The 26,362-nt window shown below is 42.9% G+C and overlaps 1 protein-coding gene across 1 annotated transcript; it reads right to left on the bottom strand.

Annotated features, from left to right (window-relative positions):
* Positions 1–5,261: 5,261 nt before the first annotated feature.
* On the bottom strand, positions 5,262–25,202 carry LOC112077541 (protein unc-13 homolog C-like). The gene is given in 5 exon segments (XM_070441738.1): positions 5,262–5,365; positions 5,368–5,387; positions 8,306–8,341; positions 11,625–11,652; positions 20,944–25,202. Coding segments are annotated over 5 exon segments (4,308 nt in total). The 5' UTR covers positions 25,079–25,202; the 3' UTR covers positions 5,262–5,276.
* Positions 25,203–26,362: the final 1,160 nt, after the last annotated feature.

Raw genomic sequence — 26,362 nt, 5'->3', positions numbered from 1 at the left:
AGCCTGTGCACAGCCAGCCCTATCTATGCTCTCTCTGGCCTCTGGCTCTCCTTTGGGGACACTGACTGAGGCAAAAAAGACTACGGTGTCACAAACTAATCTTTGTCTWGTTCGCGGCCATAACAGCCAGACCAACTGAGAAGATAAGAGATGGAGCAACAAAATAATAGTCTTCACGTCCCGGCCCCAGCCATCACAGACCCTCACGGAGGTAGACCTGGGTTCAAATGCTATTTGAAATCTTTCAAATATTTTGACCGTTTTCTTTAGTCTTTTTGGAGTGCAAGCTGGTCGGGGAATGSYGTTAGGAATTTTGGGACTACTCTARCGGTCCATTAAGCCATGCAAGCTCAATCAAGCACAGATKAACTATTTACAAATTWMAACACAGGTCTGTCACAGAAACACAGRTCTCTGTCRGATTCAGACATCTCAGGATGTCTACTACAAAGAATGTACCTCTAGCGAGCTTCTTGTTCATTATCAAGGCCGTAACAATAAGTGAAGACCTTACTTACCCAGATATATTTTGTATAAAGATATTATTTTGTAAAGGGCTTTGACTTACCATAGCCTGATGGTTTCCACAGATGCAATGAAAAGAAAAAGCAAGAGATGCAATTAGAAGCTGTCTGTCTGGAAGGCAGACATGGGCATTATCTCAAATGGCACCCTATTCCCCATAAAGTGCACTACTTTTGACCAGACTCTATAAGGATCTGGCCTATTCCCCATAAAGTGCACTACTTTTGACCAGACTCTATAAGGATCTGGCCTATTGTCTATATAGTGCATTACTTTTGACCAGGTACCACAGGGCTCTGGTCAAAAGTAGTGCACTCTCTAGGTAATAGGGTGCCAGGGCTGATAGTAGTGCACTATAAAGGGAAAAGGATGCCATTTCAAATGACGCCCTGATGTCACACAGAGAATAGCCACATCATGGTTGAACTGAGAGCTTTATAGCTAAGACAATCTGTGACATGCATTACAAGTCAGCTCTATGGACCAATTCATCTCAGTCATTTAGAGTTCTACAATCTATAGAATCATATTCATTACATGCATTAAACATGACAGAATTGCACTCATGCTTGGTATTTGTAGTGTTGGTACTCGGTACATGTATAGGTCCAGGTGCTCTGTTTCCTGACCACATGACCTGACCAGGAACAAAACTACAGCTAGCTATCACGCTAGCGCCCAGAGTCTTTCCTGGTCATGTCTTGTGGTCTGGGAAGAACTCCTGGCCCCATCTCTGTAGGATGAAGCATTTCATCATAATATTTCCGCTGTCACTTCTGCACGTTAGTTAGTCTGGTAGACACACCAACAGACGAACACCAAACAGTACAAACAGGTACACGCAGGTACAGGTACGTTTACAGTGATGCCAGTTGGACTTTACACCACTGACTCATACACAGTACACTAACTAACTAACATGATATTACATAGTAACACTAATATCCACCAAACAAGAGTGTCGAGAGAAGATAGATAGATAAAGTTACATAAATATCCTTATACTGGGCATTAGTAGGCAACCCTGGTCCTGGAGCCACAGGCGCTTCATGTTTTTCATTAAACCAACCTGAAGACCAGGTGTGTAATGGTTTTAGGCAGTCACTGAACTGATCAGTTATCTCAGTTGGTCAGGTGGTGCCTAGTTGGAACAGAATCCTGCAGTACCTGAGGCACTCCAGGAACAGGTTGTCGACCCCTGTGCTAGAGAGAGCCTGGTGCCACATCTGCATGTGCTCTAGCCAACTCCCATGAAGTCTGTTGTCATGGCCACCATACACCACACAGTATACAGTATGTTATGTGCGTAAAGCACATACAGGTCTGGACCAAATTATATTAGAGGAGCTTACGTTACAGATAGATAGGAAAATGCAGACATGGACAGCTGACAATATTGACTCAGTCTTTACCATCATCTAGCCCAGGGGTGCAATCCTTCTCTCCGGAGAGCTACTGCAGGTGCAGGCTTTTGCTCCAGCCCTGCTCAAGCTAACACACCACATTCAGCTAATCGAAGATGCGATGAGGCAGCTGATTAGTGAATCAGGTGTGTTGGAGCAGGGCTGGAATAAAAAACAGTGGGCAAAGTTGGTTGATATGATGCCATCCTTACAACCAGTTTACAACCAAAACAACCTTGGTTGTAATATAGTTGTAATGACTTCATATTGGTTTTAAATTGGCATCAGAATAACCAGTTTGGTTGTAATCTTGTTTTATTGAAACAATTTCAAAAATACGTACTTGTTGTAATATGGTGTAATTACGTCACGCTGGTTGAAATGATGTCATTACACCCAGTTTATAACCTTTCAACCAGTTTTGCCCACTGGGAAAACCAACCTAACCTCTTGATGTAAATGTGTTTTTATAGGTAGAATAAACGTGTCGACAACACATTTCTCCCTTTCCTACAAGGCCGTGCCCTGCACACATTTTCGCTTAGAGGTTGGGTTGGGGAAGCCTGCATGCCCAGTAGGTCTCCAGCCAGCGGGCTTCCGGCCCAGGTCTAGCCATGTCTACAGCCCAGCTATGGTAAAGATCATGGGCATCCATGACCATGGTGTTGTGTTGGTTCAGCCATGTTTGGGGCAGCCATGGGTTCTGTAAGCAGGGGGATGTCACCTCTACATGAACCCAGAGTGTTGATGTAAGTGTAAGTGGTCGACATGCACCGCTATTCTGCTCGGGTTGCTGCAGGCATTATCAAGTAACAATACAATCTGAGTCAGGCATTACTAGTACATATTAAAACCCTGAGTTCGGAGTTACTGAGTGTGGAGATATTATGGTTAACTAAAGATCATTTTAAATATGTATTTAAATGTAAATATGTTTTGCCATCCCACTGTGATTGGGGGGATCTCTCCTGTCCCAGCCAATCAGATCGCTGTTGCTGCACTGAAGCAATCCCACAGCCAATGGCGGACATCGACAGAGGAGAGAACATGAGAGGGACCATTAGAACAGTGATCACTGACTTCCATCCGGAGCGCGGGGGGGGGGGGGGTAAATGTTCTTCTTACAGTGTTGCTTTTACAATGATTTAAAAGCCTCAGAACAGTTAAATCAGAAGTCTACGAAGTCCTCAGATAGATATATTTTTGGGTTGAGTTGTCAACATTTCAAATAATATTACTTAATTGTTCTGTTCGTTCAACTCCTGCCTGCCCAAGCAGTTTTAAAAATGTCAAAGTTTGGGCTTAGAGGGTTCGCCTGAAATCTGACAACTCACTGAAAAATATCCCCCATAGCTGTATGGGTCTGTGTAAGGAATGGAAATAATCAAATATCCACTCAAAACCCCAAACCAACAACGACAACCTCATACTCACAACAAACATTGTTGGTTATTAATTTTCATGAGAATATATGGACAAATACAGCATCAACTCATGTTCTTCACTGTGTTACAAACAGTTTATCAAAAACTATATAAGCCTTAAATTAAAAATCAAGCTAATCATTATCATTTTACCAGAATGTACTTTTTTCGCAGGAATGAAAATTTAAATATTGTACTTGGATACTAAGAGCTCAGAGTGGTGTTTCATAATTCCCTTCATGGTTATTATGATCTATGTTAAAGGTTATATTGTATGTATGATGTCTCAAAGGGTGGTAAGAAATCGAAACTGATATGAAAGATAATATATGATGAATCATGAAAACAGACACTGAAGCACAAGAAAGACTTCACCAACAGTTGAACCCATCTCTACTACTCCTACGACTACTAACTGCTACTACTACTGTCTACTACTACTACAACAACTACTACTACTACTACACTGCTACTACGACTACTACTGCTACTATTACTGCTAATACTACTGCTACTACTACTCCTACTACTACTACTACTACTACTACTACTACTATACTACTACTACTACACTGCTACTACTACTACTACTACTACACTGCTACTACTACTACTACTACACCGCTACTACTACTATTACTACACTGATGCTACTACTACTACTACTACTACACTACTACTACTACTACTACTACTACTACTACTACTACTACTACTACTACTACAACACTGGTACTAATACTACTAATACTACGAGTACTAATACCACTACAACAACTACTACTACCACTGCTACTACGACTACTACTACTACTACTACTACTACTACACTACTACACTGCTACTACTGCTGCGTCTACTAGTACTCTAATACTGCTGCTGCTAGTACAACTACCACTACTACTATTACTACTACTGCTGCGTCTACTAGTACTACTACTACGCTACTACTATTACAAACTACCACTACTTACTATTACTACTACTACTACTACTATTACAACTACCACTACTACTATTTACTACTACCTGTACTGCTACTACTACTGCTACTGCTACTACTACTACTACTATTACTACTACTACTACTGCTGATGCTGCTACTGCTACTGCTACTACTACTGCAACAACATCTAGTTCTACAACTACTATTTACTGCCCTACTACACAAGTAGTACTACCTACTGACTGAACTAACAGAGAAACCATACTACCAGGGTTGGGGTCCATTACATTTCAATTCTTTTAATTTAGGTGATTCATTGATATTCAAAACTAGAAAAATCCTTATTGAACATAAATAGGGACTGGAAAGGAATTGGCGCCAACCCTATCCCAGCCTGGTAGACTGCACTAACACAATGTGTCTCCCAAATGGCACCCTATTCCCTGTACGATGCACTACTTTATAGTTCACTATAAAGGGAATAGGATGCAATTTGGGATGAAGCCACTGGTAAGACTGTAGACTACTCTACCACATCATTAATATTCCATAAATTGCAAAAAAGTATGGGCCTCAGTTGTCTGGGCCTCACGATATGTTCACACAAAGCAAACTGCACAGTCCCATCAATATGATGAAACACGCTGGCGTTCAATAACACTYCTCTCTCTTTCGCCACTAACTAACTGTAGGATGACTTACGACAGGCTAGCAGTTAGATTTCACATCCGATCACTTCCAAATGGCACCCTACTCCTTTTCTAGTGCACAACTTTTGACCAGGATCCACAGGGGACCGGTAAAAAATAGTGCACTATGTAGGGCATAGTGTGCCCTTTGGGACACACTCATACAACACAGCAGACTCCAATGGCAGGCCGGGGAACAACAACACAGTCCCCAGCTTGTCTGGCTGGTGCTGTCGTTTCTGTAATGTAGAAACAGTCAGACAGACCCACCAACCTGCCATAATATAACTCACACATAACCTTGTTGAGGCAGATAACTCACCAGGTCTCGGACAATAGGTAAGGTCCTCTTGCGGCGTAAATCTGGCATGCTGTCAAGCCATAAAGAATGCAGCCAGCTCTGTTGGAAGCAGACAGGTTTAAGGCCTATTAATATCATAATAATGCCGTGTAGAGGGGGGCATTACCAGGCTAAACAGGGGAATGGTGATTTACAAGGGCTGGCTAACACACAAGTCATACCTCATGCTCCTTTCTCTCCTACGGGTTTCCCTGCTACCCTGCCTGACCAGAGGGCCCAGGCTAGGGATATTCTGGCCAGGGATATCCCACCTCTCTCTATCTGTCTCTCTATCGCTCTCTCTCTCTGTCTTGCTCTCTCTCGCTGTCTGTCTGTGTCTCTCTCGCTGTCTGTCTGTGTGTCTCTCTCTCTCTCGCTGTCTGTCTGTGTGTGTGGTATCTTTCTCTCTCCTCGCTGTCCTGGTCTGTCTGTGTGTGGGTATCTTTCTCCCTCTCGCTGTCGTCCTGTCTGTTGTGTGTGGGTATTTCTCCTCTCGCTGTCTGTCTGTCTGTGTGCGTCTGTCCTGTCTGTCTAGTGTCTGTCTGTCTAGTGTCTTGTTCTGCTAGTGTCTGTCTAGTGTCTGTCTAGTGTTGCTAGTTCTCTAGTGTCTGTCTAGGTGTCTTCTCTCTCCTCGTCTCTCTCTCTCTCTCTCTCTTCTCTCCGTGCTTCTCTCCATTTTTTCTCTCGCTCTCTTTCTCTCTCTCTCTCTCTCTCTCTCTCTTCTCTCTCTCTCTCTCGGTGGTCTTGGTAAGGTAGGTAGCAGACACCTTCAGCAGGTGAGAGGAAGACCACTTGTCAAAAACTGACAGGACACTACTTGGCTGGCGAGAGCAGCTTTAAATAAGCAGTGACCAGTGTGCTGGTGTGTGTGTGTGTGTGTGTGTGATATGTTAATGTGTAGAGTCACTGTTTTAGTGCTGAAACAACTTGTTAATGTTTGTCTGTCTGGTGCGTGTGTGGTGTCATTCATGTGTGTGGTGCAACTAACTTCACAGTCTCACGTCAGAATTAGACGTTCATCCATGTTCTGAGAGGTCTGGGTGGAGAGAGGGCTGGTGAGAGAGAGCTGGGTGGAGAGACTGGAGAGAAGGGCCTGGGGGAGAGAAGCTGGGGTGGAAAGAGACTTGGGGGAGAGAGAACTCGGGTGAGAAGAGGCTTGGGGAGAGAGAACTCGGGAGAGAGACGGTGGGGACAAACGACGGGAGCAGAGAGGCTTGGCTGGAAAGAGACTGGAGGAACCGACTGGTGGAGAGAGGCTGGGGAGATAAACTGGGGCGAGAACTAGGGACAAGAGACTGGGGGGAGCAACTGGGTTGGAGAGAACTTGTGAAGAAAACTGGGTGGAGAGAGACTGGCGTGGAGAGAGTCTGATGGAGAGAGTCTGGATGGGAGGCAGGGGGAGAAACTGGGCGGAGAGAGGCTTGCCGGTAGAGAGACTCGGGAGAGACTGGGGGAGAGGGGGGTGGGGGGAGAGGACTGGGACAAGAAGACTGGGGAGAGAGGCTGGGTGTAGAGTGACTGTGGGAGGAGAGGCTGGGGGAGAGAGACTGGGGAGAGAGACTGGGGAGAGCTGGGGGACAGCGAGAGAAGCTGGGCCCGTCAGACGTCAGGGACTGGGCTGGGGAGAGAGGCTGGGTTGGATGAGAGAAAGGGGGACTGGGGAAGACTCAATAAAAGTCTTACTAGAGTGTGGTTGTAGATTTTGTGACAGCTTAAACAATGGTTTTCCGCTGAGAATAACTCTCTAGAGCACCCGTTTGATTCTTGGAACAGCAGCCAATGACTTCGTGGTGTAAGTTAAATACTGTATAACTGAAGTTTGCTAGTGCCTCTCTAGTTAAGTATAGGCTAAGTGGAGTGAAGTTTGGACTGGCTGTCTGTGGGGTGGGGATGAGAGGCTTGAGGGTTCAGGACCAAATACCAGCTCTCTCCCCAAAGCTCCGATGTTTTTGTCATGCTGCCCACAGAGACATTAAGCAGTCTGCTTTTCAGCACAGAAACAATGACCATACATCAACACACACACATAGAGAGAGTAGAAACACAACACGTCCAAGCGAGCAAGCCAACAGCACAAGACAAGAGAGAGAGAGACGAGAGAGAGAGAGAGAGAGAGAGAGAGAGAGAGAGAGAGAGAGAGAGAGAGAGAGAAGGAAGAGGAGAAAGAAAGTTGAGGGGTGATAAACTGAATGATCTGAAGAACACATGTACAAAGTTAGGGAGAAGGAATAGAAATCAACAAACAGTTCCTACCAATCTAGAGCAGACCCGACCCACCGACCCAGAATTTGGCTGTTCTGCTAAAGCAGAAGTGTATTTATTTTAACGAAATAAGGGAGCATCCCAAATGGCACCCTACACTCTTAGAAAAAAAGCCTTTCAAAAGTGTTCTTCGGCTTGTCCGATAGTAGCCCTTTTTTGGTTCCAAGTAGACCCTTTCATTGTAAAACCCTTTCTGTGAAAGGAACTGGAACCAAAGATTCTACCTGGACCAAAAAGTTTTTTTCAAATACTGTAGTTCTCCTATGGGGACAGCTGAAGAACGCTTTTAGGTTTTAGATAGCACCATTTTACTAAGATGTATTCCTTATACAGTAGGACTACTTTTGTCGAGGGCCTATGGTCTGGTAGAAGTAGTGCACTAAGGAAAGGGTGGCTTTGGGACACCCCCTAGATGCCGCACACCTCTCGAGAAATTGAAGCTTTAATTTACATGGACAGAAGATTCAACTGTTCAAACAACGATTTGATATAGTGCCTCTCTTGCAGCTGTACGGCTGCATGGGTGTGGAAGAAATAACTATTTAGCTACGCGACTTTGGAAATCCTTCCATGTTTAGTCGATGTGAATGTCCAAATGGTACCCTATTCCCTATATAGTACACTTACTTTTGACCAGAGCCAGTAAGGTCTCTGATCAAAAGTAGTGCACTATGATAGAAATAAAGGTGCCATTTGGGACAGTAGAAGTCACTCACCCTCCGACAGCCTGTGCCAGTACTTTAGGATCAGCACTTGAGAGGCTGGCAGAGAGAAGAGAAGTACAAAATCACCGCTAAACATACTGTGGCATGGAACCATTCACAAACAGAAGGTGAGGCAACACAAACACACACACACAGCAAACACACACAACGGAAACAAAAGCCCAATTTGGAAAGTACTGTCCATCTGGAGGTCAGATCAGGACAGAAGAATTAAATAAATAACTACAGAGGAGGAGAGGAGAGTCGAAGTGTGGTGTGTGTGTGTGTGTGTGTGTGTGTGTGTGTGTGTGTGTGTGTGTGTGTGTGTGTGTGTGTGTGTGTGTGTGTGTGTGTGTGTGTGTGTGTGTGTGTGTTTGTGTGTGTGTGTGTGTGTGTGTGTGTGGTGTGTGTTGTGTGTGTGTTGTGTGTGGTGTGTGTTGTGTGTGTGTGTGTGTGTGTGTGTTGCGTGTGTGTGTGTAGAGGCGAGTAGAGCACAGAGGCAGGGAATGGAGATCCCCTCAGGGCAAGTTGAGAATTATTCCATTTCAATGTGATTTCCTGAGCTGGTATTCAACACTAAGACAATAGAATGTGTCGTTTGTGGTGTTCAGGGCCACAATTTGTTTTATAACACTTCATCCTCTCTGATCCCTTCCCCACCTAAACACAAACACACACTCAAAACAAACATACATTTGGAAACGGACGCAAGCACACACAGAATCGATGCACACACGTGCACACAGACACGCAGATACACACACACACGCACACAGTACTGAATACAAGACGTTACCACCCAAATCATTCAGAAAAAGAAGGATAGAGAAAACAAAAACAATCAACAGTAAATGTCCACAAGGTACATGTAGCACTTTCAAATGCAACTATGACATGGTCACACACACCTACGCACACACACGGATGGAAAGAGGGAAATCATGTGGGTCGAACATGAATTTGATTAAACAATGATTTAAACCTTGTTGTGTGGTGGAGGTTTTTTCTGAAAAGAGAAGAAGGAAAGAAGCACATAGGAAGTTAGACAGGAGCTTCTTAAACAGTCTGAAACTAGATACAATAATACACTATATGTGGTTTGTCTAAATACATACAGTAATCTGTGTACTCTCATAACTAGATACATACATGTGGTTCTTCTTAAATACATACAGTATTATACATGTGTACAGTCTCAAACTAGATACAATACTATTGGTTCTGTCTCTAAATACTACAGTTAACATGTGTACAGTCCATAACTAGATACAATACTATGGGTTCTGTCTCTAAATACATACAGTATATACATGTGTACAGTCTCATAACTAGATACAATACTATGTGGTCTGTCTCTAAATACATACAGTATTATACAGTGTACAGTCTATAACTAGATACAATACTATGGTTCTGTCTCTAATACATACAGTAGTATACATGTGTACAGTCCATAACTAGATACAATACTATGTGGTTCTGTCTCTAAATACATACAGTAGTATACATGTGTACAGTCCCATAACTAGATACAATACTATGTGGTTCTGTCTCTAAATACATACAGTAGTATACATGTGTACAGTCCCATAACTAGATACATACTATGTGGTTCTGTCTCTAAATACATACAGTAGTATACATGTGTACAGTCCCATAACTAGATACAATACTATGTGGTTCTGTCTCTAAATACATACAGTAGTATACATGTGTACAGTCCATAACTAGATACAATACTATGTGGTATGTCTCTAAATACATGCAGTATTACACATGTGTACAGTCCCATAACTAGATACAATACTATGTGGTTATGTCTCTAAATACATACAGTAGTATACAGTGTGTACAGTCCATAACTAGATACAATATCTATGTGGTTCTGTCTCGAAATACATACAGTATTATACATGTGTACAGTCCCATAACTATTCACAACTATGTGGTTCTGTCTCTAAATACATACAGTATTATACATGTGTACAGTCCCATAATTAGATACAATACTATGTGGTTCTGTCTCTAAATACATCAGTAGTATACATGTGTACAGTCCCATAACTAGATACAATACTATGTGGTTATGTCTCTAAATACATACAGTATTATAAATGTGTACAGTCCCATAACTAGATACAATACTATGTGGTTATGTCTCTAAATACATACAGTATTATAAATGTGTACAGTCCCATAACTAGATACAATACTATGTGGTTCTGTCTCTAAATACATACACTATTATAAATGTGTACAGTCCCATAACTAGATACAATACTATGTGGTTCTGTCTCTAAAATACATACAGTATTACACATGTGTACAGTCCCATAACTATTCACAATACTATGTGGTTCTGTTCTAAATACATACAGTATTATACATGTGTACAGTCCCATAACTAAGATACAATACTATGTGGTTATGTCTCTAAATACATACAGTATTATACATGTGTACAGTCCCATAACTAGATACAATACTATGTGGTTCTGTCTCTAAATACATACAGTATTATACATGTGTACAGTCCCATAACTATTCACAATACTATGTGGTTCTGTCTCTAAATACAATACGTATTATACATGTGTACAGTCCATAATTAGATACAATACTATGTGGTTCTGTCTCTAAATACATACAGTATTTATACATGTGTACAGTCTCATAACTAGATACATATACTATGTGGTTCTGTCTCTAAATACATACAGTATTATAAATGTGTACAGTCCCATAACTAGATACAATACTATGTGGTTCTGTCTCTAAATACATACAGTATTAACATGTGTACAGTCCCATAACTAATATAATATGTGTTCAGTTTGGTCTCTACTGAGTTCAGTTCCTACCAGAATAGATATAGTACTACATATAGCACTATATGATCCAGTACTATAGGTGTGGGTTCAGTTCAGTCTCTAACATGAGTTCAGTTCCTACCAGAATAGATATTTACATTTAAGTCATTTAGCTGACGCTCTTATCCAGAGCGACTTACAAATTGGAAAGTTCATATATATCATCCTGGTCCCCCCGTGGGGAATGAACCCACAACCCTGGCGTTGCAAGCGCCATGCTCTACCAACTGAGCCACACGGGCCCCATAGGTAGATATAGTACTAGATATAGTACTACATATAGCACTATATGATCCAGTACTACTAGATGTGGTTCAGTTCAGTCTCTACTGAGTTCAGTTCCTACCAGAATAGAGTTCAGTTCCTACCAGAATAGATATAGTACTAGATATAGTACTACATATAGCACTATATGATCCAGTACTATAGATGTGGTTCAGTTCAGTCTCTTACTACAGTACATAGATACATCCATATCTGGTGGTGGTCCTGTTGCTCAGTTACTAGAGCTTTGTGATTTATGTCTATAAATGAAAAGCGCTCTACAAATGCAATGTATTATTATTATTATTATCATTAGCAGCAACGCCAAGGTCGGAGGTTCAATTACTGTAGAGGTCACATACGCATAATAAAAATACATGCACTCACTGGAATGGAAATCCATTTGGATAAAACATCTGCTAAATTAAAGTGGTATATAGGGATAAACATATTTCAGTACTATAGAGATGTTTCAGTACAGTATTTTTTACTTCAGTTTTTCCCAACAAATGTATACAGACAGAGACAGTCAGTTTGTGCCGGAGGGATAGTAACTATGAATAGACACATACGGTACTGTAACACAGTGAAATAATCCAGTTTCTGCCCCATTCAATGTACAATAGAAATACCAATGTATAATGTACTGAATTACCAATATACCATGTACTATATGGAGGAATGACAATACAATACACTAGTACCTGGACTGATACTGTAAGTTATTTAGCAGATGTGAACTCTGAAATTCTGTTAGACATGCTTTTGATGATAGTGTTTTTAATAATGCAGTCACTGCATATTTAACTGACAGAAAATGATTGGCGGTGGACAGCGGTACGCTAACCCAATGATAACTTTTATGTCTCTCCATAACCCTAAAGTAAACTACAAACATCCTTTAAATAAACAGGGCTACACCGGACAGTGTCCTAGGTGTTMAACCGTTGATGATAATGTTGTAGTCTTAAAGAGAAGGCGCTACACAGTACAGGGCAGTGTAATGACTTCACTATTGATCTGCCACTGATAAGTGTCAGCATAATCAAGATCAAATACTGCCACACATAAAAAACAACACTTGTGATATACTAGGACTAAGTCCTACAGCAACATTGACAGAGAGTTAGTGATACATTGTTGCATCCCATTGCCACCCTATTTCCTATATAGTGCACTGCTTTTGGTCAGGGCCCATAGGTGCCAATTGGGATGCAGTCACTGTGTGAACTAGCATTGTTTACAGAAGGCAGGTCAGCGCTAGCTGCCACTGAGAGACCTCTGTCATCACCGTACAAGGAAACCCCAGACTCTGAACACACTAGGAAACTATAGATCAGGAAAGAGTTCAAACATAACAATGGAAATGCCATGGAAACACCACACACTTGTCTCTCATGYGGGATAGATCAAAAATCTCCTCATTGCCGCSCATCAAAGTTAGCCTATACATTTAAGCTATTGTTTAATTAAGTGTATTTAACACTATGTTGGTAAAAATGAGCATACAATGTTTGTATGTGTGTCAACCCCATTACATGTTAATGTCATTGTCACCAATCAACTGCATTACAGACACCATTTCTATATGGCTAGCTTATCGAAACGGGAGATTTAGCATATTTATTTTCTCAACCTGAAAGGAAAACTTCTAAATATTATGCAGCATGCAAATCAGATTTTATTAACCATATTGTGGGCCTGGTAGAACACATAAATCATTACAGACTTGACAAATATCCCTTTGTTAAATCATCTTTTTTGAATGGGTGCCAATGACAGCATCCTTGTTCTATCCCCCATGGTCTGCCTTCCATTGATCTCTTCAGCACATGTAAAGAATACATTTTGAAAACAACCTGCTAGCCCCAACACTGGACTCAATGTACCTCTTTAGCCATGTTAAGATCAGTGAAGCTACTATGATAGGTACAGCTACTGTAACATAGGAAAAAACKAATGCAGGTCTGCCAAGTATACAGGTACAACTAAGATACACTAGGTGCAGCAAATCTAGATACAGCTAAAATACAATTTGTCTAGCAACAAATCTGGAAACATAGCACAGCTAGCATAGGTACAGCTAAGATGCAGGAAATCTAGGTGCCACTCACAGCTAAGGCAAATCTGGGTAAGTTCTAGCAAGGTCCAGCTATGCCACTGAGACACGTAATACAAAGAAGTTTTAAAAGGATATAAAAAAGAACAAYTTAAATCACTGGAAAGGAAACAAAACATCATCGATTTTTAAGAGGAAAGCTGGTTATGTTGTCAGCAACCTCATTGAGATAACAGTAAATCTAGCTAGTCAGATGCAGAGGAACACTTATGGTCACACAGGGCATTGATCCGAAGTCAGTGAAGGAACTAGCCTGCTGCAAGCTAACAGTTTAACTAGGAGGCCTAGCAAGCTGCAAGCTAACCATCACCAAGCACGACCCCTCCAAACACCTCTAATTGTATTCGTTACATACACAGTTTACAGCAGGCACAAAAGGTACAGTGAAATGCTTGCATACTAGCCTCAACATTGCAGTACAATATCAATAACAATCAAAAGTCACAGAAAATAACAAGTAATTCGAGTAAAGTAGCATGCATAGTAATAAAACAGATATGTACACAATAGGATATACAGTATAAATGATGAATATGCTAAGTATGACTGTGTTACAAATATGAAGTGGATAGTGTCTTGGTCGCACAGTTGAATAAATAGACTATAATACAACAGAGCATGGCCACAGAGGGCATTGATCCGAAGTCAGTGAAGCAGCTAGCCTGCTGCGAGCTAACAGTTTAACTAGGAGGCCTGCAAGCTAACCATCAACAAGCACTGACCCTCCCCTGCAGGCTAACAATACAGTATGACCAGCAGCTAGCCTGCTGCAAGCTAACAGTTTAACTAGGAGGCCTGCAAGCTAACCATCAACAAGCACTCACCCTCCCCTGCAGGCTAACAATACAGTATGACCAGCAGCTAGCCTTGATGCAGGCTAACAATACAGTATGACCAGAAGCTAGCCTTGATGCAGGCTAACAAAAACAGTATAACTAGCAGCTAGCCTTCTGCAGGCTAACAATACAGTATGACCAGCAGCTAGCCTTCTGCAGGCAAACAATATAACCAGAAGATAGCTTTCCTGGTAACAATACAGTATGACAGCAGCTAGCCGTCTTCAGGCTAACAATATAACCAGAAGCTAGCCGGCTTCAGGTTAGTAATATAATCGGGTACTGAAGGCGCTTCCCATTAGGAGCCTTAGGTTTTGGCCAAATTCTCGTCCCCACACCCACACAATTCCAGTCAAAGATTTAAAAGCATTGGATTGGCTTAAAAATTGGCTGGAGGGAGTCCATGACGGGAAGTGTGCAATTCACACACTTCGGAATAGTCTGGTGACGGCTGACAATATAACCAGGTAGGCCTACTGACCCTTCTCACCAGGGTTGTGAGGCTGGGACTCAATACACAACACACAAATAATTAGAAAAAGTAACAGCGAGAGGGGTGAGAGGGGGGGACTAGAATAGTAGAGGAAGAGAGAGAAGGGAGCGAGGGGGAGAAGATAGAGAGAGGAGGGAAGTGAGAGAGAGGAAGAGAAGAAAAAGAGGCAGAGAGAGAGTTCTCATGACTCATCACACGTTCTCACGCTGATGACATTTAACATAATAATGATATTACAGAAACCATGATAAACAATGAAACAGATTCAGTGCACCATTGCATTAGTTATCGCTGGCGTACCGGACACCGACCTCGTGGGACCTCCCGCACAAGGCAGGAGGTTCCACAAGCTCTGGGGACCATTGCATCTGTCATCGATGTCATTTTGACAGTAACCCTCCAAAAAGTAATTCATCAACTGTTTAATTTCCATATGTACTAGGAAGCTAAGTGTTTGTTTCTTGGGCTTCAGGAATGTGACTGAAAAAGTGCCTCAGGCCTTGAAAAGAAAGCATTTAACTGACTGCAAGTATAAGGGGATATYGGTGATCAAATGTTGTGGTCAAGGCTACGACGGTGCCAGTGCAATGAGTGGAGCTTACTCAGGTGTTCAAAAGCTCATTTCAGACCGACAGCCTATTGCTTCTTAGTAGGTCTTTATGAGTTTTAGCTTAGAAAACAATCTCTCCGCAGTAGTAACAGTTACATGGATAGTAAAAACAGCTTGATTGCCATAGCAACATCAGGTAAACTGCAGGGGGAGTGGTGCTTCAAATACAGCAGTTCTGCAACAGCTTTAATTGAGCCTCTCATTATCCTTAATTGCCGGCCTCAACACGTTATGAAAAGAGATTCACTGTATAGGAAGCTCTGGGGACAGGTAATCTGGATACTGGACACTCAATAAATTGCCAGATGCAAACAAATTATCATCTTTAGCAGACAACAGTTCTTGAGGGCTTGAACAAAAAAAGCAGTTTTCGATTTCATTCATACTAGTGAACCTGCATGACCTATCCCTTATCTGTGGTATATCTTGGCATGCATCATTCAAGACTAAGTTTAAATTGTGTGCAGCACAATGGAAATACAGAATAATGAAAAATGTCTCAGGAAAGACTGTCTAGGTTGGCAATACTCAGTATGGAAAACAGTCCACAACCTGGACGTACAGGCCATGATAAAAACATTTGCAGACAAATAAGGAGGACTTCAGGAGATCAGGGGAGTGTTTCAAGTTGGATTTAATTTGATTTAATTTAATTTACCTTGAATATTGCAGCCCATTTGTGTAGAGTATTAGCCAGACAAAACCCGCTGAGTTCAACAATAAATAGTGGCTGAATTTATCCTCAAGTCGACTTCTTTTTCCCTCATTGTTAGGCTATTTTATGTGTAATTTGTATAAAATATTTTTTATAAATAGCAGCTAAATATGGTATATATCTATAGACAGTACCCTGCATAAGGAAACAATCCCTAGTAAGCTAGTGTTTTGAGGGTGATTGACTGTATTATTTGGCATTAATAGACTGGTTTTACGCACAACTACTTTCTATCCAAGCTGGGAGGACGGCTCATGTCCTGCAGGTTCAAGTAGCCTATACAGGACAGTTATATTGGTAGCTGATTAGTATGCTGTGGCATCGAACATTTATCTTACAATCTGAAATGTTAGAATTTCCAACTTTAATTACTGAAGAAGTAGTTACATTATTTCCACCAGCCAGCAGTCTACAAATGGCAGCATTGCGATACCATGCGACACCATGCATAGCTTTGTGAAATGTTAGGTTTAACATGAGATAACGGGGGGCAACTCCGATCTTGCAGGGGGTCCAGAGAAACTGTGTTATGCCAGTGCTAGTTATGAACAGTAGTCTAGTACGCCCTGTCAGTCTGAATGCTTGTAGGATCTGTGGAGTGGTCGTACATGGTAGAAGTAGTGGCTATGTCCATAAATCTGTAGCTACTGTAAGTGGGGCCTGCCCAGAATCAGTGGTTTCCCATAGGCTGCAGCACTCAAACTCTCTGCATCATGTAACACCATCACTAAAGGAGTCCAATTGCATTTGGRATGCTTCCTCTTGTGTTGTGGCTGTGGCAGACAGAGGCAGGGAGACGGACTCAAAGCCTCAGCCATTTCCAGTGACAGAGAAAGACAGAGTCAAAGCTATACAGCCATTTTTCCAGGAAGGGAGAGAGAGGGACTCAGAACTACAGCCATTCTCAAGGAGGGAGGAAGACGCTCCACGTGAGCTCAGAATCCCTGTTGATAATCCCTCCCACAGCCTAAACCACTGGARCGCTGCCAGGGACAGACTGGGACCAGAAACCCAAACATACCAGCCAATTTTTACCTTGAGGCCCCCATTATTAGCCAAATAATGATAATTCTGTGCATAAAAACCCAATTTAGACTGGTCCACTTGGCTATAGATGGATCAACACATCTGGCATTTGCCTGACTGTCCTTTGGCCAGTTTGTTTCTGACTACTGCAGATCTGGAGCCAGGGCAGAGCCACAGAGCCAGTCAAMTGAGAGTATTGGTATTTGAACAGCAATCTAGGCCCAGAGTTAGTAGGACCGCATCACAACAATTAACATAACACAACTCCCTCTCCTGCTTTCCTTTTTAATGCCACTTTATTTGCAGCTTTTATATATAGACGCTTATAGAATGTGGCACAGTGTGCCAGGACCAGGGTCTGCCTTTCTCTGCCTCTCCCAGGAGAAACCATCCGCAGCCAACAATGGCAGCAGTAGTAGTAGAAAGAGGCTACAGTACACTACCATACAAAACTGATATACATATTTTAAGCAAGGCTGACCTGGTTAGAGAATGCCCTTGGGAGCCCAAATTAGCATCTCAATACAGTAGTGGCAGCTGTAACACTAACACTAACAACAGCAGTGTTAGTAGCAATAGCTGTAGCTGTAAGTAGCTGTAGCTGTATTCATGCATGTACAGTATAGTAGTAGCTGTAGAAATAAAAATAGATTAGGCTATAGCAATTGCAAAATACATTTTAATTACCAATAGAAATAGATGTAGCAATAGCAATATAACTAGAAACAGAATTAGCAATAGCAATAGAATAAACAATARCAAAATAACTAGCAATAGCAAAATAACTAGCAATGACAAAATAACAAGTAATAACAATAGCAGCAGCATTAGCTGTAGCCATATCTGAACTGGGTAAAATAYAAGCGTCTAATACTTTACAATGCTTGAGGTGTGTTTGCTTTAGCTTGCCTGGTAATGAAACCAATTACCAAGGAAAAGTGCAAAGTACACCCCCTGCTAAAAGATCAAGTCTTTGAAAATATGTACTGTATGTATTTATATTTAATATAATGTGTCTATAATAAAGGGGTATGTTGTATCCTACATACCTTACCTAAGATATAGGTGTGAGTATGCTGTATCCATTAGCCTATACTGTATATTTCATTTAGTGTTTGCTGTATCCAATATACTGTGTACATGATTTACTGCTGTATCTGTGCATGCTGTGTTTGTGTGTATATGTGTGTTTTTGTGTGTGTGTGTGTGTGTGTGTGTGTGTGTGTGTGTGTGTGTGTGTGTGTGTGTGTGTGTGTGTGTGTGTGTGTGTGTGTGTGTGTGTGTGTGTGTGTGTGTGTGTGTGTGTGTGTGTGTGTGTGTGTGTGTGTGTGCTGTGCTGTGAGTGTAGCCGTGCACTATAGCTCCTACCACATGTAGGTCAAGAGCTTGTTCACTTTAAACAAGAGACAGGCTATTCCCCTGGTCCCGCCATAGCTCTGATTTAAAAACCTTTCTTCATTCCACTTAAAACAGTTCATTGTTTGCTTCACTAAATCAATAATAACCACTCATACAGACCCAGAAATCATTTTTCTTTGGCCATATGTTTGTCTGATTAAGCTTGYGGTTTTGTCTGTAAACCTGAGCTGCAGAAAAAAGCATTATTCCAGTAAGTAAAATCAGATTCATTAAATCACGTTTTTTGAGGTGTAACAAAACAAATCTAATATTCACTTTAATCAAAATGAGCATTTTTAAGCGAAATAATAATATAATTTCAGCAGGTTTCATGAGACTCCAGCCTTAGTCTAAGGTATACCGGTTGATTCAGCAGATCCCAAGGGGAAATGTAATAGCAGAGCAATAAGACAAATCATATTTTGACATTATTATCAAACTCTTAAAAGTGGGTCAAAGTTCCACTAAAAAAGCATTGACGGACCTAGTTCACTGAATGGAAAGGGTAATGTGGAGAATAGACCTAGTTCACTAAATGGAAAGGGTAATGTGGAGAATAGACCTAGTTCACTAAATGGAAAGGGTAATGTGGAGAATAGACCTAGTTCACTAAATGGAAAGGGTAATGTGGAGAATAGACCTAGTTCACTGAATGGAAAGGGTAATGTGGAGAATAGACCTAGTTCACTGAATGGAAAGGGTAATGTGGAGAATAGACCTAGTTCACTGAATGAAAGGGTAATGTGGAGAATAGACCTAGTTCACTGAATGGAAAGTAATGTGGAGAATAGACCTAGTTCACTAAATGGAAAGGGTAATGTGGAAAATAGACCTAGTTCACTGAATGGAAAGGTAATGTGGAGAATAGACCTAGTTCACTGAATGGAAAGGGTAATGTGGAAAATGACCTAGTTCACTGAATGGAAAGGTAATGTGGAGAATACCTAGTTCACTGAATGGAAAGGGTAATGTGGAGAATAGACCTAGTTCACTGAATGGAAAGGGTATGTGGAAAATAGACCTAGTTCACTGAATGGAAAGGGTAATGTGGAAAATAGACCTAGTTCACTAATGGAGAAGGGTAACGTGGAGAATAGACCTAGTTCACAAATGAAAAGGGTAACGTGGAGAATAGACCTAGCCTCACGAATGTAAAGGGTAATGTGGAGAATAGACCTAGTTCACTAAATGGAAAGGGTAATGTGGAGAATAGACCTAGTTCACTAAATGGAAAGGATAACGTGGCTCCAGGCATGGTAAACACACACCACTTGAATTTGAGGTTTAGTTTTTAGTTCATATTTCTAAGCTGTCAGAAATAGTGCGTTTTTTTGCTTTCATTGTCTGAATATCCCTGATGGTCGATGGTAATGGATGGAATCCATGTTGTTCGAGTCTGAGCTAATCTGATTGCATTGTTCYCTGGAACATGGGTGTTGTACCGTTTTAGATCCATTAAATGTTCATGAGGAAGAGACAACTCTCCAACTGAAAAAGACCATTGCATTCTAAAATAAAAATCCATCAGTTTAAGTCAGCTATAAAGTGCTGCACCACGAGGATTATGTTATACATACCTCTAACCCTGACACTAACCTTGCCCACCTTCAAAGAAAACAGTCGTCCCTTCATATTAGCATCAAGCACAAAATCAATGACCAATTCCAGAAGATGCCAGGAGCAAATCAAACAGTCAAAGTCAACCTAAAAGTCCCTGAAATCCCAACACCAGTGGAACAGACGCTGGGGGTTTCCAGGAGCTSAGAGCATACATATTCCACTACAGGCCTCAGTCTGATCCTCAAGGATTCTCTACCAAAGACATGTTCAACTGACACGAATCATTCCACATCTCAACTCAGATAAATGTCTGTGTTCAAATCTCATGGATAAAAGTCAGATAGTACACAAACATATCTATTTTATAGTGCATACTTTACATGTTACTGTACTGYTAACTGTATGACTGATATYCACAGTGGATGATGTAATGACTTTGTTATTACATACATACCATAATTTGAACCTTATGACCTGAACTGAGTAAAACTCTGAGTAATATAGTGTACCCCTTTCTGCACTACACTGGTACAATGCCAAAGATGAGTAAAGAGATAAGATAAAGTGTAGCAGCCTGGTCCCAGATCTGTTTGTGCTGTCTTGCCAGATCCAATGGTCAAACTTGGCATGACAACTACCATAGCAGTTGGTTATACAGTGCGAACCAGATCAGGTTGTAATGTGTAGTAAAGTGTAGTAAAGTGAAGTAAAGTGTAGTGTAGTAAAGTGAGGTAAAATGTAGTAAAGAGAAGGTGTAGCTACCTCCAGCCAGGATCTGCTGCTGCAGCTCGTCCATCTGCTTTCTGTAGGCCCTCAGCGCAGCCTCCTTAAATGTAGGACGGATGCGCTTTTTGGGCGGAGCCTCTGCAGGCATCTCCTCCTTCTCCGGAATGTTTTTGTTCTCATCCTCTAGGTTTTCCGTCCTCTCCGACGCAGAYGCTTCGGAGGTCTCCTCCATCTCATCCCCCTCTTCCATCTCCTCCATTAACTCCTCTTCCTCCTCCTCTTCTTCCTCCTCGTCAGGCTCCTCCACCTCAACATACTCCACCATGGCCTCATACTCTGCTGTGTCCTCTGCCGTGTCCCCCGTCATGGCATCATCAATGTAATCCTCACTGTACTCCTCGTCGTACTGCTCGTCCAGACTACAGTCATACTCCAGAACGACTGCAGCCTCCTGGTTGGCCTCAACTTCCTCAGAGTCCTCGTAATCCTGGGTGGTAGCCTCATAGTCTTCAGAGACATAATCCTGAGAGGCATCAGGATCATAATCCAGTATGGGCTCCTCAAACTCCTCTGTCTCTTCTGTGTCGTTGTCGTTGGACCGGTTCTCCAGGTTGGCCAGGACCTGCTCCATCACCCCGACATAGGCGGTCTCGTTGTCCTCCAGCTGGTCACCAGCGGCAGCCTCATCTTCATCTTCAGCCTTGTAGACGAAGGAATCTGTGTAGACGTCTGAGTCGATGGTGGTGCTGGAGTCGTTGGCCGTGGAGGTGGACAGTGTGCGGAAGCGGCCCATGAAGGAGCCTGAGTCTGGGGGTGGCTCCGGGGGAGCGGCACTAGGTGGAGGGCCTGACTTCCACACCACCTCCAGGGCTGATTTTGCCTTCTTCAGGGTGGAGCCGAACCCAAAGCTGAAGGACGGAGCTTTGTCGGTGAGGTCGATGCTGAGGCGGCTGCTCCAGGACTTGGGCACCTCCTCTACAACYTTCTCGGACCGGATCTCGCTCTGGCTACGGTACATGGTGGATGACTTGGCCTGGCTCGGTTGGAAGCTGTGTTTGACATCAAGCTCAGGGAATGTTTGGGTGGATAGTTCAGGGGCTTCTTTAGCTGCCATTTTAGGAAGCGTGTTAGATGCYCCTTTAGGAACCATTTTAGGTGTCTCTTTTGGACGAGTTTTAGAAGTGTCTCTGGGAGGTGTTTTCACAGCCTCTTTTGGACTTGTTTTAGGTGTGTTGTTGGGAAGTATTTTCACAGCCTCTTTTGGACTTGTTTTGGGAGTGTTTTTCGGACTTGTTTTGGGAGTTTCTTTTGGGCTTGTTATGGAAGTGTCTTTCAGAGGAGTTTTAGGAGCCTCTGTATGAATAACTTTAACAATTTCTTTCGGAGGTGTTTTAACTTTCTCTTTAGGAATCATTTTGGCTGTTTCTCTTAGTTTAATAGTTTTAGCAGCCTCTTCAGCAATTGATTTAGCAACCTCTTTTGCCGGTTTAGATGTCACTTTATAAATAGTGTTAGAAACCTCTTTAGGAATAGTTTTAGCAACCTCTTTAGGAATAGGTTTAGCAACCTCTTTAGGAATAGGTTTAGCAACCTCTTTAGGAATAGTTTTAGCAACCTCTTTAGGAACAGTTTTAGCAACCTCTTTAGGAACAGTTTTAGCTAACTCTTTAGGAATAGTTTTAGCAACCTCTTTAGGAATAGTCTTAGCAACCTCTTCAGGAACAGTTTTAGCTAACTCTTTAGGAGGTGTTTTAGCAACCTCTTTAGGAATAGTCTTAGCAACCTCTTTAGGAACAGTTTTAGCTAACTCTTTAGGAGGTGTTTTAGCTTTAGGAGCTGCTTTAGAAGTTTCTTTAGGAAGCGTTTTAGCAGTCTCTTTAGCTTTAGGCTTATGGACAGGCGGGGTTACAACAGGTTCTTTCGCTACGATAGGGGCTGTATAAAGAGTAGTGGGGGGAGCACTACCCAGCCGGGCACTCTCCAGTCGGGTGATCTCCAGCGGGGCGGTGTCCAATAGGGTGCTTTCCACCATATCCAACATGAAAGTCTCCTCCCCTTCGAATGCCAGGTCCACCTCCTGACACTTGGTGATGTTCTCAGGGAAGCCAGGGATGGCAGCTGGGTCAAAGGGGCTGCTGACCTCAGACACCAGGTTCTGCTCTGTGGAAGCGTCCAGCCCGGAGTCTGCTCCCTGCTCCAGGTGAGGCCAGTCCTTCCATGGGGAGAGGTCTCCCTGCAGAGACAGCTGTGAGCCGCTGTAATGGCTCCTATCCCCAGACATGCAGACCAGCCCATTGCTCACCCCACTGTCGATGGTCTCGGTGGTCTCGGCCTCGTTGGGCTCAGCGTACGGAGGGTTCTCCTGGCTGAGGGTCTGGCTGGCGTACCACGATGACGCCATGTCCTCCTGCTTCCTCTGCCACAGCTCCTGGTCTGAGGAGGATAGTAGAGAGCTGCCATTGGGCCGGCTGAAGTACTGGCTTTCTGAGAAGTCTTCAGAGTAGGACTGGCAGAGCTTGGAGCAGTCAGACTCGGAGCGGCTGAGCTTGGGGGTGGAGTAGTCGCTCTGAGAGAGCCAGCCAGGGGTGAGGTCACCATAGTAGGGCTTGGAGGCTTTGTCAGACTCATCATAGGAGTCATCAGCATAGTGAACTGAGGCAGAGTAGCCAGCCTCATCCGCAGACCGGCTACCGTGCTCATGGTGACCGTGCCTCTTTTTATCTGCTTTATGTTTGTGAACAGGCTTAGACACCACCATTGCATATTTGTTCCTGTTTAGTTCATCTAGCTCCTTGTCACTGTCCATAGAGTCCCAGTCATCACTCTCAGCTTTGTCCTTGGCTGAGACCTTAATGTCCATGCTCTCGTAGGTTTGAGAAGAGGACATTGCTCCTTTATCTTTCTTTTCCTTCACGTCATGAGTCGTTAAGCTATCAGTGGATACAGATATACCAGTCCCCTTCAGTTTGTAGCATTTTTTCAAAACTAAATCTCTATCTGAGGGGGTTGAGAATATTACAATAATAGGCCTAGGTTTTGCATTGGAACATTCTCTTTGCTGCCCTAACCGATGGGCTAGCTCTATTTTAAGTGTTTTATGTGCTTCAGCAAATCCCATTTTGTCCTTTAGAATAAGATAGATGAGACTCTCAGTTTTCTCCAGCTTCTCCTCAGGGACGTTTATGAACCTCAGGCTGGCCTTGTTGGCCTGGTGGCTGACCTGCTTGATGTAGTCGTGGATGTCTCGCGTCTCTCTCCGGGACTGGACGAAGCCAGTACGCAGTTGTTCGATCTCGGTCTGCACCACCTCCACGCTGGAGGAGATCTCGTCGATGGAGTTCTTCAGTGCGTTGACGTGTCCCCTGAGCTCTGAAAGCTCTGTTTCGATCTGGCTGATGCCCTGCAGCTCCTTAAAGATCATCTCCATCACATCCTGGGTTTGGTTGATGCAGCCTGTAGAGCTGGAGCCGGCTTCTAAGGCAGAGGTCGACTTCTGCTGTCGCCCAGCCCGGTCCAGGGACTTGCTCCGGATACCCAGGGTCTTCCTCCAGTTGCTCACCTCGGAATCCGAAGACACGCACTCCTGACTCTTTTTCCATTTCCTCAGCTTGCGTAGCGCGCCAAGTCGGAGAGTGTGCAGACTTGAGCGCTCCACCCTCTCACCCTCTGAGCTGCCATCGGAGGGCGCCAGACTAATGAGGCTCTTCCTGTTCCGTCTCACTGGCATGGTGTGAGATTTCTGCTCATCGAATCTACGCACAGGTTTGGCCTCGCTCAGGGAGTCTTCGCTATTGATGGAGAGGATCTCCTGGAAGATACTCTCATTATTGTTCAGCAGAAGAGCGTTTTTCGGGAGTCCGTTCGCTATCGCTACACGGTAACTGAAAGTCGGTGAGAGAGATGAGCAGTCGTTTTTTCCGTCGTCTAATTCAAGAGAGATGTTACGCGCCGAAGAGCATTTGCTGATTTTTTTCACTGTGGTTTTCAGAGTGGTGGAGAGTGTCGTCGTCAGGTTACCTTGGTCACGCAAATCAGTGGTGGTCAATTTGGGCTCTTTATTGTCGCTACTCTCTTTCTTCTTTGTGGGATTCGCCAATTTCTTTGTAAACATTCCTTTGCAAATCTTCACGATGTAAGATGATAGGGTCTGGAGCAGGGCAGAAACCATGGAAGGCAATGCTTTGAGAGACGTCTATTAAAGATGCAGTGGAGCAGCTCTGCTCGGACTGAGGAGCCAGCGGTGTTGGTGGTGGTGGTGTTGGTGGAGGAGGGACGGTGGAGGGAGCGTCAACCCCCAGGCAGACACACTGCTTAGATGAGCTTGTGTCAAAACTCCAACTCTGTATATCCAAGTGGTGGATGGGAATCACTGTGAAATCCACTGGCTCTCCACAGAACCAGACGCATTGCTCTGCAAAAAGAGAGAAACAATGGGAACTGTTAGTAAAGGCATAGAAGAAAGATACTGTAGCACATAGATACTATAACAGAGATACTCTAGCATAKATACTATAACAGAGATACTCTAGCATAGATACTATAACATATTGGAACTATAGAACAGATGTACTATCGCACAGACATAATTTTGCACAGTGATACTCTAGCACACAGACACTCCAGCACACACAGATGTACTAGCACACAGATATAATACTACACAGATATACTAGCACACAGAAATACTAGCACACAGAGATACTAGCACACAGAGATACTAGCACACAGACACTCCAGCACACACAGATGTACTAGCACACAGATATACTACTACACAGATATACTAGCACACAGACACTCCAGCACACACAGATTGTACTAGCACACAGATATACTACTACACAGATATACTAGCACACAGAAATACTAGCACACAGATATACTAGATCAGAGATACTAGCACACAGATTATACAGCACACAGATTAATAGGACACAACAATATACTAGCACACAGATTACTAGCACACAGATATGCTAGGACACAGATATACTAGCACATAGAGATACTAGCAGACAGATATACTAGCATACAGGTATATCAGCACACAGAGATACTAGCACACAGATATGCTAGGACACGGATACTTTATCATCAGATAATATAGCACACAGAGATAATAGGATTGGACAAAGCAAGAAAAACAGCAATGCTCTTATCATGAAGAAGGATTCATCTGATATCATTGGAGGTGAACCCTGCGCAGTGATCCACAACACAAAATCCATAATATCTACAGTTTCACACTAAGAAAATCGTCACAGGCTCACTGTGGACCGTCAAAGACTGTAGTAGGGATGGGATTCACACAAGCCACAACCAATGAGTATGCTGTTTTAATTTGGGTAAAATAAAGGAAGAGGTCCATGCATCACAACAAAAATCAATTTAAGTGGACTGTCCACCATTAAGAATCTTCTGCTAGTGCTTTTATGGTGAAGTAAGTGTGTGT

The sequence above is a fragment of the Salvelinus sp. IW2-2015 genome, unplaced genomic scaffold, assembly GCF_002910315.2.
Source record: "Salvelinus sp. IW2-2015 unplaced genomic scaffold, ASM291031v2 Un_scaffold4670, whole genome shotgun sequence".
Lineage (NCBI taxonomy): Eukaryota > Metazoa > Chordata > Actinopteri > Salmoniformes > Salmonidae > Salvelinus > Salvelinus sp. IW2-2015.
This window is presented reverse-complemented; position numbering and strand designations above follow the sequence as displayed.